Below are 15,627 nucleotides of genomic sequence, written 5' to 3'. Positions count from 1 at the left end.
CAACTTTGCCTTCATGCATTATATTTGAAAATATAATTTTTTTATCACTGTTCGACAATATTTTTCTTAAGGGAGAGGTAGGTTGTGCTAAAATTCCGTAAAGGTGTGAGTTTTAAGGTTTAAAAACAGTAGTAGAACGATAAAATATGTTAACTTAAAAAAATATTTTTTGTCTATAGTTCTTGTCAATAAGGAATACACATTTTTACTGAATATTATCGTTCTACTACTGTTTTTAAGCCTTAAAACTCGCACCTTTACGGAATTTTAGCACAATCTACCTCCCCCTTTATTCTTGTATTTTTGATGAAACTTACCCCTTTATCATCCATAATCTCTGAATTTTGTTGTCTCCTCTCTCCACAAATATATAAATAATTATCTAAACGTAATCTGAAGCAAAAATAAGAATAACAAGTTTTTATAAGGAGGATAATTGGTAAAGTGATTATTAGTGTTTCAAAAAAACGAAAACTTCTGTTAGCGGATATTTCAGGTTTGGAGATATGTCACATGAAGAAAACCTTTATGCTTCCAATTTTTCAACAGTCTGAAAAAAAGCAATTTCTTTAAATACCTACTAACTGACTGATAACATTAGCAAAACGTTTACTGTTAAAAAATGGTAGCAAAATAGTTTTTATTCAGGCAGAAAATCACCATTCCTGAGATATTGAATGATTACTTTTTTTTACAGAATATTAAAAATGATACATAGTATTACATAACTGGTTTTACATTAATAGTAATAATTTTATTATTAGGGAAATTTTACTACACAGTTAAGTAAGGGGAGAACCATATGATCTCACCGTTTATGTCAAAATTGTCATTGTGGCGAAGCATCTGGAATCATAATAGATTAGAATCTTAAGGTATATATAGCAGGGATCTAAAGGGATAAGACAATGGACGATAAATTGAAGTACATCTCCAATAATGATACACAAAATAAACACTTCCCCAAATGTCAATAAGTGGTTGAAACGTTTGAACACATCTAAATAAACAAATAGAGGGGTAGGTTTCTGGTAGAATCCGTAAAGGTGTGTGTTTTAAGGCTTAAAAATATTAGTAGAACGATAATATTCACTAAATATGTGTATTTCTTATTGAAAAGAACTCTGGACATTTTTTTTTTTTTAAAGTTAACATAAATTTTTATCGTTCTACTACTGTTTTTTTATTTATAGCACATAACCTTTACGGATTTTACCAGAAACCTACCCATCTCTTTATCAAAATTCAATTAATGTCCCCAAGGTTGTTAAACCAACGAATAAGAAGCTTTTATTATTAGACTTTGGGGACTTGTGTAATAAATAGCCCAATGACCCCTCTCTCCTGCATATTTAGGCTTCTTAATAAGATATTTCGCATAATAAACGTAAGACTCTACCAAAAATCATGATGGGATCTTATAGGATTTGATTTTAACGCCATTTGATGACAGATGAAATTTTAAACATTCTGGTAAGATATGTCCCTCCAATTTCATTTCAGTTTTGTAGTTTATTCATAGAAATATGTTTATGAAGTAATTTTATTTTATTTCTTTCTACAAAGATGATTCTCTTTCTAACATTCAGTGTTAATTAACCTTGTTAGAAGTGCTGCTGTTCTACAAATAATGCTGAAAGTTGATGAAATTCTTGCATATTGTTTATATTTACACACAGTTTACTTTTAATAAAACATCTTTAACTTGTGTACTTTAATAAATTGAAAGATATAATCATGTTTTTAAAAACAATTTTAATGTCAAAATATATTCTCTTTAATGTTATGAAATTTTTCTAAAATGTACAATAATTAAGATTTATAAGAAAAAAGCTTAAATAACTGATAAACCCCAAAAATATAGATTCTAACAATTCACAATAGTGTAGTAGTACTGTTTTACAGGGTAATTTAGGGTAAATTTTGTTTGTTAAATTATTTTCTATCTGCTTAAAATCAATCTATGTTAGATTTTATCTTTCTTATAAGTTATTTTACTTTACATATAGGTATAAATTAATAATCTTTGTATTCTGATCTAAAACAATAATCTAATTTTCCATTATGGCTTTGAAACCAATTAATATCCGCTGAATTAGAACCGGTTCTGAGCCATATTGAAAAATCATGTATAGCATCCTATAACAGACAATTTTTTTACGAATAATATTAATACAATACAAAATCATAAAATCAATACCAGTTGTGTCAGCAAAGGCATTCGGCCCCTCAGGCCTAACAAAACTGGAAATAATCTTAAAATTTTCCTTTTACAATCCGCGGAAAGCTGTCTATGATACGATGTGATAAATAACTATTCTAATTTAAAGGTATCCATTAAAGTTAATATAATACTGTGCAGTGTGAGAAAATTTACCCCAAGTTACCCCATTACTAAGTTTTATGCATCAATGTCTATACGAAACAGCTTATAATTCATTTATAGGTTAATATAGCAATTTTTTTTGAAAATTCTATCAAAATTATGATAATGATATAGAAAATTTTCAAAAATATTGCTATTATGTTTAAAAATCTTTTTAGCCGTTCCATAAAAACACATCTTCTAAGTATTTGGAATTATGATAATAATAATAAATAGATTAGTTAATGAGCTTTGGCCGCTTCTCTGGCGGCCAGAATCAGCGGATTCAGCGAGATTAGCGGTCGGGACAGCTTGAGGAATGGATGGCGGAGCATTTCGTGTGCCGTTGGCCGCTTCTCAACGTCAACCTCTAGTGTTTTGTCCAGGAAATCTTGGAACATCATACTTAGCTTTTCTCTTTCCTGGGTTTTATTTAGGATTAAATATATTCTTATTAACAGAAGTGTGTTCGTCCTTGTTTATGATTCTTAAAAGTAACAGGATGTATGTATGTGTATAACTTATGATCTCGCTAACCGACAAACCAAAATAGATCTCCTTTAAAGTGAATGTTCTTATATGTCCATGAAAGGTTTAGAAATATTTTGGTGGGAGAGTATCTCAACCATCCCACGAGAAATCGCCCCTAATTTTTTTTGCTTTTTCTTTTAAAACAGAAGTTTAGGAGCAAGGATTCGACCTAACCGACCCCCCCCCCCCCCAGGTGTCCCTAGTGTTGAGCAAATACTAAATTTGTTATAAATTTGTAAAATTATTAGATAATAAGATATATTTAAATAAATTTCCTTGATTTGAGGTTTTCCATTGGTGGCAATTAGATACAATGCTCGCAGTGGATTTTCATTGAGATAGGGAGGCTCTCCCTCAATCATTTCTATGGCCATAATGCCCAATGACCAGATGTCAACCTGTGGTAATTGGATGTTCATACAAACTTCATTAGTATTTCTTGTTTTTGTTATTTCTGTTAAAACCTCAGAGATCTTATGAAATAAGACAATGGACGATAAATTGAGGTACATAGGTACTACCTAGACTTTCCCAAATACATTAAAAAATTACCTTATCTTCATATTAAAATTACTGGTGGTAAAGTTTGAACACTGCTATTTTAAAACCACAAAAAAATCAATAAAAGTACCCAAAGTGTTGATTTATGTTGATCATACTCTTAAATAGCTTAACAAATAAGATAAAGTAATGAAACTTTGGGTACCAATGAAAACAACAGTCCAATCACTCCCTAACCCCTCCCCTCCAACTAAAATTCATGCAAACGTGTCTGCTTAAAATTCTAAAAACTAAAAATAGACAGTTTCGTATGAACTTGGAACCTTTGGACCATAATGCTTCCTGGTGACGACCTCCGGGGCCATCCAGTACGGGGTACCAACCATTGTGGTTCTCTTGTTCTGCTCAGATGATATCTAACAACAACAGAATACGTCATTTATTGAAGGGATCTAAAGGGATAGGACAATGGCCGATAAATTTATGTACATGGTACATCTACAATGATGATACACAAAATTACCCCACCCCTTCTGTAAATTATAATTAGTGGTTGAAATGTTTGAACACTCAACTTAAGTAAACAACCAATCAAAATTCCCAAAGCTATTAAGCCAACGAAAAAGAAAACGTTATCATAAAACTTTGTGGACTAGTGTTATTAACAGCTCATTGTCTCCTCTCTCTCTCTCTGAAATTATATGCAACTGCCAAAAAAAGAAATTACAAGCTATAAATTTAGTAGATGATACGAGAACAGGAAGGTATTATACAATATACAGTAAGAAATGAGAAAATCAGACAGCAAAGGATGTTTAGCAAGTTTAATAATTTGATTATAAAAAAAAATGGGATAACATTTTCCTATGAAAGACCTTTTTTTTGGGGTTATCTTTTAAGTCTTTTAAAAGACACTTTATGAATACTGTCTCTAATGGACGTGCTAAATTGTTAATAGAGTAGCTACGCTACTAATAATAATCAAACAAGGACGTGTTCTTTCCTGTGCGCAGAATCCAAAGTCAGTTAGTTTGACCGCTCCATCCATACCCAGCAAAATATTATCCGACTTGATATCTCTATGGATAACGTTGCCCTTGTGTCACACAATAATTAGTATTCAAATATTTTGGTAAAAAATCTTCCAAATACCTTACAGAAAATCATCGAAACATTAAAAAAACTAAAAGTTTTCCAGCTTTCCTCACATTTAAACTGATTCGGGCAGGTGGTTAAAATCAGCTATATTCTTTTTTTTGTGTCTTTTATTATTATGATTTCCCAATAAATACAAAAAGAAATTTTCCTTCCCAAGTAATGAAATCAACAATTCTTATTTCTCCCTTTCATGGAAGCTCCAATGATTCTTTTAGGTCAAATAATTTATTGATTAAAGTATTCTGACGGTTTAAGACTTCTTCTTTTAAGTACATGGGTCTTAGAAGTAAGAGTTCGTATTTTTGGGTCTAGTCCCTTTCGCGGCAACGCCTCTTATTTCTACAGCAGCTTTTGATAGGTTATTTTAGGTGAGCCCCACAGAGAAAATCTACTGTGAAATGAAAATACGACGAAGCGCCCCTTCAGAGGCGTTGCCACGAAATGACCTATACCCGTATTTTCTATACAATCACTAATTAATATATGCCTTATGTAGGAAATCCAGGGCCTGCAAAACTTCTCTACACACAGCCGCTATCTGTCCCTCGTCCATACAGGTTTCTGTGACGACGTCTGTTAGTGAGCCTCCGGGCAGATACTCCATCACAACCCACAGTTCCTGAAACAAAATACCCTAGGTATTATATAAATTACTCATGAGGATATTGTATGTCCTTCCAAGAACTCTTTAATTTCTTAATCGAATTTTTTTCGAGATGTTAAATTAGCTTTAAATAGATCCTGAGGGGTTTTAGGCTTGATTATTTCTCAAGTTATGTCTTCGGATAGTTTTAGTCTGTTTAATTTTCTGCCTTCTCCCTCCCCATTCGAAGACAGAGCCACTAGATGCTAGGTGCAATAATAATAGTGGAAAATGATGATGTTATCAAATATTTTCAAATTTCTTTTTTCAAAAAAAAAAATAGGTACCTAAGTATATGTTGACATGTATATTGGCAGGGGGAGAGGGCAATAGCAGATTATTTAACCTTTCCCATTATGTGTACACACTACACATATACTAAAAGAATCTTTCACATAATAATAGATGCAAAAGACTATATCAACTGCCATTAACCTTTCACTGCATCCCTTAAGGTAACCATAATAACTGACCTCCGTGACTAGGTACGCGTCCAGGAAGTTGACAACGTTGGGGTGTTTGTTTGACTTCATAACTATAATCTCATTAATGATGAGCTCCTTCTTGGGCTGCTGCTGCAGGTTCATCTGTTTGATGGCAACCTCCATGCCGGTGGCTGTCTCTATGGCTGTGTACACCTAGATACAATAATGAATAAATGTTTTTGTTCAATTGACTACCTATGGTGTTTTAATGTATAGGGTTTGAGATACTACCATAGAATGTGAAGGTACAATTTTATTTTGTTATCACATGGATATTTTTAAATTCAGACCAGCCTTCATAGCTTGCTTACTTACTTATTAGAGATTCCTAAGCGTAGTTTCAAACCCCTACTTTTAGAAGTGTAAGATTGTTCTCAAACCATTTACGTACTAAGCTTCCTATTTATGGCTAAAGCCCCATTGGGATTGAATTGAACCCAACAGGGTACCAAACTTTGGTCCAATCTGCGACTGAGTTCGAATCTTTACCCAAAACAACGTCACATTAGAAGAAGTTAAAAAAAAGTGTCTAATGCTGCTATCTCAAGTGTGCGATTAAAAGTAATGCATTGGACAAAAATAGGCGCATCTCATTACAATGCACTCGCATGACTTCGAAAAAAGGTTGTGAAATCAAATGGTTTTGTTGTCTGAATGACATTTGGCTGCGAAATCATGCCTTTTTAAAAGGAATATTTGTTTTTGTAGATGTTAACCAGTTTGTTAATCTTATCAATCTTACCTTGCCCGAAGCACCCTGTCCAATCTGTTCCATCTTTGTATATTTTCTATTTGGATCTCCAACAGTCACAATGGATCTCAGTTTGGATAATATCTCCTCGTCTGTCATCTTTTTCTTTTTGGGTCGTTCCTGACCAGGCTTAAGATTGTTGTTAGTCTGGTTCAAAAGTTATCATTACAGATTTGCAGAGAGAAAAAAAGGTTACAATGAAATGGAAGGTGCTTCCTAAAGACGTCCAAATGGGGGGGGGGGAGGGGTTTAAGTGGTGTTTTCATCAATCTTTTAAACCCCTCATTTCATTGGACTTAAGTGATTAACCATGCAGGGTTATCGTTATGCGCAGGGTTTAGGCAGAATAAATATACTTCACAAATAAGGGGGCCTATTGAATGCCCGCAAGGCACTTTAAGGAAAGCACCCGTTAAAATTCGCATAAAAAAAAATATTTTAATGTTAACTCCTGCCTTGTTATCCGCGGCCGCGGTTGTTGAATTTATGGCAACAGAATTATTTGATGTGGAGTTGTTAGTTGTTGTTGCATTATTTGTTGTGGTTGTAGCACTCTCATTCTCGTGAATAGTGGCTGGTACCTGATAATTAGACAACATCCATAACTAGCGAAGCTCAAAAATTATGGATAGACATCTGGAAAAAATATACTATACCTAGAGTATGTCATCTCTATTCTATAGCAGCCGAAAAAAAACTACTATTTAATCCCTCTCTCTTTCACAGTTTAAAGTAAGAACGGGCTAGCAATGTAAGTTTATTAGTAATTACGAATAGCAAGACGTACGGACGGACAAACTGAGCTACAGAGTAGATGTTAATAGTCATATTTTAGAAGGAATTTTAGATTCATATAATATATGAAAGCAATCGAAAAATTACCATAATTATATTATAACTAAGCATTTTTTCATAGCCTTAGAGACAGACATAAAGAAGTGTTTTGATTAGGAAGACTTAATTGCTAAATTTCTTGTTATTTCATTCTCCCCTCAAGTTGTTAAGTAGTTTTGATATTTAAGGTTAAATTGTAAGATTAACAGGGAGAAAAATGTTCATAAGTAGCGCAACAATTACAAGCCATTTAAGTGGATAAAAAGATACAACAATGCTAATATATGAGAAACAGATTGTCTCGTCTCTCGTGTGTTTTAATTAATAGATTTCGCTAACCGATAAACCGATATGGTTCTCCTTAACTGTAATGCTTCATATATATAGGTCCAAGATAGCTAAGATTTTTGACTATTTTGGGGGAGGGTGCCTCCACCCTCCCAAGAGAAATAGCCCTCTCCCACTGATCATCTTGAACAAAAACAAACCTTAAGACAAACAGACGCATTTGATTTTGATTATAGAGTAGCTACGCTACTATTATTAACCTGTGTTGAAAAGAAAACAAAATTAGGGAAATAATCGTAATTTACAACAAGAAAGGGGAATATTAACCCACATTTTAGCATTAAATCTTTTCATCTCAATTCATATAAAATTAACTTTTAGGCGAGGAAAGGTGAAATAAATTAATTTTATCAAAAGATTTATCTACCTATACACAGACTGTTAAAGCTAAAATATGATTTTCACTTTCAACTTTTCTTCTTTTGCAATAAAAATGAAACGAACTTAAAACAAGGTTGACAACATCCATAAGTAGCGAGGCAATAAGACATAATGATATGGACGACAAATGGAAAAGGTGAGTTATATAGCAGATGTTCAGTTGTCATAACAAGAAAAAGAAAGAGAATATGCAAAAACTCACAAAAAGCTCACGAAACTTTTAAAAATAAGGTTTATGTTTTTTGAATCTGACTTAAAGACAGAGAGACACTAGATGCATATATGTCTTTGCTGTTAATCTTTGTTGACAACAAACAGAGAAAAACAAATTTTTCTCCGTAGCAGACTGACTGACAGATGAAGTGTATTATAGAGTCGCTTTGCCAATAAAATCTTGCAAAATAGCGCAGCTACCGAAACCTTTATTTAAAAACTTTGCCTTGAGAGTAAATGATTCAACCAAATGATAATAGCATACAATGAAAAGGAAGAAGCAATAGAATAATTCCTCAAAATTCTTATTGCAACGCTACTTTACAAGGTTGCGTGTTGGTCTGTCTGTATCTAATGCTACTCCACTTACCTTAAGACAATCTCCTTCTATACCCTCGTCATCTTCGTCGATGGGCTTTGTGTAAATAGATTTGGTTTTCTCTGCAAGCAATTTTAGAATTTAGAATTCCAAGAGTGAAGCCTCTCTACAATAGATAAAGGTTTATCCGTTCGCACCGAATGGCACTGATTGTCTATGTAGATTACATGAAAAATCCGGATATAAGTTGAATCTTAAAGCGTTGTAACTCTATAATAAATACCAAAAAAGGGGGGGGGGGGGCGGGGTCGATATACAAACTTTCGTCACATTACATCGTCGTACCAGCAATTTTATTAATAACAAAGCTACTATATAATTTAATTTGTCAGTTCGTCCGTCAGGCATTCCTATTTATCTTTTATTTGTAAATTCTGAATTCCTGGTCTAGAAGCTATGGGTGGGGGTGGTACATCGTCTTCCCCATCCTCCTGGGCAAACAAACACACATCAAGTATATTTTTTTCTAATAATGGAGGGGGATACAGATATAGCCATCAAAGATTTATAAAACTTAAAACATGAATATGACCTTTAGTTAAAAATGGACGGTAAATTGACGAACATTTCAAATTATGATAAACAAATTATTAGAAAAATTTGATAAAAGATTTCAATGTGGTAAAAAAATAAAAGTAACAATTTATATGCTCATTAAGAGATATAAGTTTTCCGGAATTTTAATGTAGGGAGTAGATTTGAAATCTGCATCAAATTTTAAGGATTTTTTATAAAATTCGTTTTTTGTATAATTCTTTATCTAAAAGCGGAAATAAGTTAATTAATTTTGGCATCCGTGATTGGTGGATTTAAAAAATCTGCGCTCTGATTGGATGTCGTATATCATTCAACCAATTAGAGCGCAGGTAGTTTAAAATCTAACTATCCTATTGGTCAAAATTAATTAACTTAAAACGTATTTCCGCTTTTAGATAAAGAATTATACAAAAAACGAATTTTATAAAAAATCCTTAAAATTTGATGCAGATTTCAAATCTACTCCCTACATTAAAATTCCGGAAAACTTATATCTCTTAATGCTCATAGAACTTTTTGACAAAGAGACATTTTTGGTATGGCAGGTGTCCCAGTTATTATTAAAATGTGTGATTGTTTTCCTGGTCAGGTGTAGATGAGAACATGGAAGGAGTAGAAGAGGACCCGCTCTTTCGCAGCAGACCTCCGACACCCTCGCCTAAAATATATGAATATATTACTTGATATGCTGTTGTGTTGACTGACACTGTAGTGTTCTTATGTATTGTGTAAGAAATAAATAAGATCTATTTTTGAAAACAAATATAAAACCTAAAATATGATAAAATGGAATTTTGTAAATTTTGCTTCTCAGATAAAACATTAGGTATGGTAGACATTATAGATTTAATGGTAATAAAATGGTTGGTATAGAAAGTTACCTTGTAACGGCGAAGGAATGTTAGAACTTGTAGCCAGCGAGGAAGGCGGGGAGGGTGAGGGTACACTCCCTCCCGCTAAACTACCGCCACCCACTGACCCTCCGGCCGCGCCAGGCGTGCTGCCGCTTCCCGCATTTCCGCCAATGCCCGCCCCGCTGGTCGGCGACGACAGCGCCTGGCTGGAGACACTGTAGCTTGGCCGCGGCGAGGGATCCGCACTCGATCGACTTTGCGTCATAAATTTCTCGTCAGTTTTATGTTTGGACGTGTGCTCGAAATAATTAAGCGCGTCTAGCACAGCTTGCGGATTTTTCTTTTGCATCTCCAGCGAGATATTAGAATTTTCCAGCAGTTTGATCCAGCTGTCCGGCATGCCGGTAAACTCGCCGGTATGGTCGTCAAAGCCGACATGAACAACGTGAGTAAACTTGGTCGGATAACTGATGTTGGGTTTGCTGTGATGGTCAGAGTCCTACAATTTTATATTACAGTTTATTTCATTTAGTAATCAATAAATTAGGTATCATTTCATGTAAATAAGTATGGTACATATATAGACTAAAAATAATAGCCTTGATCATAACTTAACACTTAAATGCATAGAATACCTATGAGATGTTTAAAGAAAAATAATACTGGATAGGTGGGTATTCTATTTTTGTATTTTTTAGGTTAGTTGTCATTTCGAACAAAACCAACATTTTTTTATGTCAAGAGCTTAAGATTTCTATGACTAGGTAGGTAGTGAGCCGAAAGAGTTATCAATTTTAGGGAAGCTCCACATGGAAGTTTTGGTGGTTATAAGCCATTTTATTTTAGATTGAAGTCTTCGAACACAGAGCCCCCATACGCTTGTGGCGCAGCAACTACTTAGTATGAGTAATAGAGCATTTTTTAAAGTAGGTTTTAAAGTACGTAGACTGTAATTTTCCTTAGACTTTTTGCTCTTGCTTTTGTGGTGCTTTTTCTGTTCCTCTGGTTCTTTGGGCAAGGGGCGCATGTCGACAGGGAGCGAAGGCAGAAACTCGCTGCGGTTGGAGGTGAGCCGCAGCGGCGGGGCGGGGGGCTTGTCATCGTCGTTGCTATGCATCCTCAATATTCTTGTTGACTGGCGGGTACGTTCTGCATTTTGGTGACATTTTTTTATAATATTTATACACAACAAATTTTATTTTCAATGCAACTAATATATTTTGCTATCTATTAAAGGAACATTGATGTTGTATTACATCAGATACGTGAATAAATATAACTTTATAACAATTTCAAAGGTACTTATGTAAATAATACTTAATTTTCTTTAAATTAAAACGGTATCTTTACCATGCAAGTAAATATTATTCAATGAAATATAGATGTTTCTGTGTAGTTTAATTTTTGATAATAATGTCACTTTCCTTAAAGATATTAAAATAAATCTAGATTTTGTTTAAAATTGGTTCACTGGTTAAAAAATCTAAACATTAGATTTTTTAAATTTTATTTATTTTTCCGTTGAATGTAATTTTTCTAATTATCTTTTCACTGGATATCTTGCTATCTGGTGTCTTTTTGTCACCATTTCATTTGTTTTTTCACTATTTTATTTCATGTACTTTGTCTTGTGGTTCTTTTGCAACACTTGTTGGGGGGTTAAAAAGTGTTTGGGAAGGGGAATGCATTTAAAAATGCAAATATAATACACAAAGATAGCCAGATATCTAGCTATCTCTCTATCTTTACAAGTGAAGATGTTATAAAGGGGAAAAGAAAGGGAGAGATAGATAGAGAGAGAGAGTCACAAGGAAAAATATCCCCTGCTTTGTAACGGGCAGGCTACACTGTGTGTGTGTGTGTGTGTATGTGCACCAAAATAATGGTTCGGGACAAATTCTTCTATAACGAAATTTCCCCAATCATTATCTAAAAATTTTTCTTTATGAAATATTTTATTGAAAAAAATAACACATTTGACAAAAATTCCCATTCTTATTTAAAATTCTAAAATTAAGCATTGTGTACTTCTAATATTTATAAGAATTTTTAAAAAATGAAAGGAAAATATATTACAAATATAAAATGTCTCTTTAACAAGTTGATTGGGGAAAGGGGACACTAGCGGGGGATGTAAGGATTAAAAGGGGAATAGAAAGGGAAAGGATAGAGGAAAGAGGAGGATACTTGGGATAATAACAGCTTCGACAAGCTACGCGGCATTTGTACATTGAGTCATCAATCAAGGACTTTTTGATGTAAGGTTTTATATTTCTAAGTCAAACTAATGGACAAAAGGAAAAAGATCCTAATCAGATACGTATAGGATTTTTTAAAAAATTATTATTATAAGAAAATACTGAAAATTCTGCTTTTCTTTTTATATTCTTCACTATCCTTCTGCTAAATTATTTTTTTTCCATATTAAAATTTACAATATTAGATATTTTTTAGAAAGGGTTAGTTCACTGAAGGCACTTTATACTTAAAAATTGCATTGTAAGATTATTGTCCCTAATGTTTGCCTTTACAACTGATTAAATCTTTCAAAACAAGTATTCAAACATGATATGTGTCTTGTTGGAAACAACAAGACATCTGATTACTTTAAAATAAGCACTGGCATTAGCATTGATGCATTTTATCACCTATTCTTTTTATATTGGTCATTGACTAGGTGATAAAGAAAACCACAGAGGATAAAAAACGTGGTCTACAGCTGGGTGTATAAGGACACCTAAAAGATCTCGACTTTACTGAAAAGACCTGGCACTGATTTCAGAAACAATTAAACTCTTAGTATATAAAAAAAAATACTTTTTCGTGGGTCATACTGTATTATTTTATTTTTGTATGAGACTAAACATCATAATGTAAACTCTAAATTGTCGATAGATAGCAACAATTTAGAGTATTGTATGTGCTCCTAAGCTAGGGGGTACCTGGCAGCACCAAATAAACATTATTATTATTATTATTATCTACAAGTTAAGACAGATAGACTACTCAAATATCCAGGACAAGTCGAGCTCTTTGTATATGTCAAGAAAACTGAAACCATGAATATACCTACAAACTTTGACCAAACTATAACAGTAAATAGTGAACTATTGAAATAAATCATCAAATTCACCTATCTGGGGAGCGTTATCAGCAGTAAAGATGGCTTGAAAGCTGATCAGTTCTTTTTTATGGAGCTGGATGTTGAAGAGCTGTGAAAACTGAAACAAACCAACTAAAAGCATTTCATAATAGCTGCTTTGGAGGAATTTGCAAAATATTTTTTCCAAACAAAATATCAAACATTGAACTGAAGACCAAGTGCAATAGTAATGAAGTAGAAGTGAAATATCAACACCCTTAAAGAAAAGCTCTGAAATGTTAGGACAAACGAACATCAACATAGATGTTTGAAATCTAAACAATATTGTAAGTAAATTAGTTTAAAACTGCTTAAATAGAGGTTACACTTTGAGGACATATTTAGATTTTTTGACTTGTTTATATTAGAGATGCTTTGCCTATAACATTATACCTTGTTGTAATAGGAATCAGAATTAAAAAAACAGATAAAAATCAACATGTTACAAATGAACGTACAGACATTCTGGTAACGAATATAGAGTTGCTACGGTTTTAATTCACACCTTTTTATTATAGCAATCAACATGCAAAGTTTGAAATCAATAGGATAGTTCTAACATGTCTAAATAAACAAAAATAGCTAACCTTTACGGGTGGACTTACATTCATTATAGAAAAGCTTCGCTCTTAAAAAGAAATCAAAAGTGTCACTAATATATGTTTATGTGTTTTTTAAGTGTTCTTACAAAATTACAAAGTTTTTATATTGCCTAAACTTCCTTAACAGGGATTGTAATGAGTTGCACCACTTTCTAAATCATAAGGATCTAAAAAGATAAGACATTGGCCGATTAATTGATGTAGTACATTGATGATTCAAAAACTAAACCCTTCTGTAGATTACATTTAGTGATTGAAACTTTTGGACACTAAAATTAATGAACGAACAAATCATAATTCAATAAAAGTCCCCAAAGTTGTTAAGCTAACGAATAAAAAAAACATTGATATGACACTTTGGGGACAATTATAATAAACAGCCCAATGTCCCCTCACTCCCCACCAATCATCACCTCTCATCTTCTAAATCATTACTGAACTAGTTTTTGTAAGATTTTTAATTTTTTTGTACTTTAATGCTCATGAACTAAATCTATCCTAAAGTAGTAAGACTTTTTGGTATGTAGCGAAGGATCTCGGCCATGTATCTTTTGCAGGAGCTGAGAAAATCTGTTGTAAAAAGTAAAAGTGGTGAAAAATAGCAGTCCGACCGCTATTGATGTTTTATTCTTAACCGTTAACAGTCGGGCATCTTGCCGCACCTTTATCGGTCGGGGGGGAGGCCCATCCCCCTATTATCTCAGCTCCTATTAGAGCTATAGGGCTAAAAAAATTGTGCTAGTCCCCTGTCTAATAATGAATTCCCGACTATAAGAAGGTCAAAGTCAAATTTCGCTTCCTTCACCTTTTTTTTAAAGTATATATCGGAGTAAATTTTTTTAAGATGAGAAGAAATTTTTTTGCTACAAAGTCAGCTTATACCAACAACAAAATAAATTCAAAAGAAAATTAGACAAACTATATGTGATTTTCAGCTGTTGTTGGGGGGCAACACAGTGTAGAATTGACGACCTTTTTAACTGCCCCCCAAATATTATTTTAGATTTATTTTGCTTGTTGGCTATACCTTATTCCTGCTACAAAATGACTTAACTCATTAAAATCCTTGTTAGGGTTATTTTGGGCATAGAAAAACTTTGTATTTTTGAAAGAACACTTGAAATACTCATAAGTCATATTTTGGGGACACTGATTTGATACTTTTGGAAAGAAGCTAAATTTAGATATCACAATAAAATGCCACAAGTTTGGTCACCCAATAGGAAGTATTTTATTAATCGGAAATCCTGTTTGAAATTCCCAACTGTATCGAAACCCAGGGAGGGAAGGGACATTGGGCTGTTTATTACACTAGACCTCAAAATTTTATAATAACGTTTTCTTAGATGTTAGCTTAACAACTTTGATTAATTGTTTCATTAAGTTAAGTGTTTAAATGTTTTAACAATTAATTGATATACAGAATGGGTAAATTTGTGTATTATCATTTGGGACATGCATAAATTTATCGGCCATATTATCTTATCCCTATAGATCCGTGATTAAAACTAACCAAGGTCACCACCGCCATTAGGAGGAGATAGCTGTCAGATGGTAATTGAGAGTTTCTTTTCATAAATAAATACCTCCGGTTGTCGGCGGGTTCTTTGGGGATGGAAAAATTGTTCTGAAAAATAATTTACAGTATGGTAAGAAACCGATTAATATTTGGTGGTTAAGAACCGGTTTTCAGCCATACTGAAAAATCGTTGTATGACATTATTGTATTACAGACAATTTCCCATGAATGTTAAAATAAAATTATAAAATTAATACCCCAAGATGCCGAAAGCCCGGGCTAAATAACTGATTTTCTTATACTTACTTGATACTTGGCTTGTTAATCTTCATTTTCTACTGGTGTAGCGAGTTGAAGATGTTGGTACTGATAATTTTGTTATCT

General features: G+C 33.2%; 2 protein-coding genes across 9 annotated transcripts in view; both read right to left on the bottom strand.

Moving 5' to 3' along the window:
• Ranbp16 (Ran-binding protein 16) overlaps positions 1-434 on the bottom strand; it is a 76,219-nt gene extending 75,785 nt beyond the window's left edge. For all 7 annotated transcript variants that reach the window (XM_080145696.1, XM_080145694.1, XM_080145695.1 and 4 more), the window contains exon 1: positions 318-434. In XM_080145696.1, the coding sequence (XP_080001822.1) occupies positions 318-332 (15 nt within the window). In that variant the 5' untranslated portion in view covers positions 333-434. The remainder of the gene's footprint in view (positions 1-317) is intronic.
• Positions 393-10,508, bottom strand: Pak (serine/threonine-protein kinase PAK 3-like protein). Of its 2 annotated transcripts, XR_013873888.1 has the most exons (13): positions 10,008-10,508; positions 9,712-9,784; positions 8,975-9,024; positions 8,581-8,654; positions 6,890-7,015; positions 6,426-6,581; positions 5,672-5,836; positions 5,043-5,174; positions 4,403-4,493; positions 3,721-3,815; positions 3,174-3,294; positions 2,552-2,789; positions 393-2,416 (listed from the first exon to the last, which is right to left on the bottom strand). XR_013873888.1 is itself a non-coding variant. In XM_080145702.1 (12 exons), exons 1-12 carry the CDS (start codon positions 10,378-10,380, stop codon positions 2,608-2,610), a joined length of 1,638 nt encoding a protein of 545 aa, XP_080001828.1. In that variant the 5' UTR covers positions 10,381-10,508; the 3' UTR covers positions 393-2,607. The 2 variants fall into 2 exon arrangements, 1 of the variants encoding a protein (XP_080001828.1); XM_080145702.1 differs by having other exon boundaries at positions 393-2,789.
• Positions 10,509-15,627: the final 5,119 nt, after the last annotated feature.

Source organism: Acartia tonsa, chromosome 13 (assembly GCF_053477335.1).
Source record: "Acartia tonsa isolate MP-2025a chromosome 13, ASM5347733v1, whole genome shotgun sequence".
Classification (NCBI taxonomy): domain Eukaryota; kingdom Metazoa; phylum Arthropoda; class Copepoda; order Calanoida; family Acartiidae; genus Acartia; species Acartia tonsa.
This window is presented reverse-complemented; position numbering and strand designations above follow the sequence as displayed.

Excerpts from the sequence above, each read along its gene's own strand:
- Pak (XM_080145702.1), bottom strand. The coding sequence starts at position 10,380 with ATGCCGGACAGCTGGATCAAACTGCTGGAAAATTCTAATATCTCGCTG. Across the intron at positions 8,655-8,974 it reads CCCACCCATAGCTTCTAGAC|CAGAGAAAACCAAATCTATT; the intron begins CAGGAATTCAGA and ends TAAAATTGCTTG. Across the intron at positions 3,816-4,402 it reads TGACTTTGGATTCTGCGCAC|AGATATCATCTGAGCAGAAC; the intron begins AGGAAAGAACAC and ends TCTGTTGTTGTT.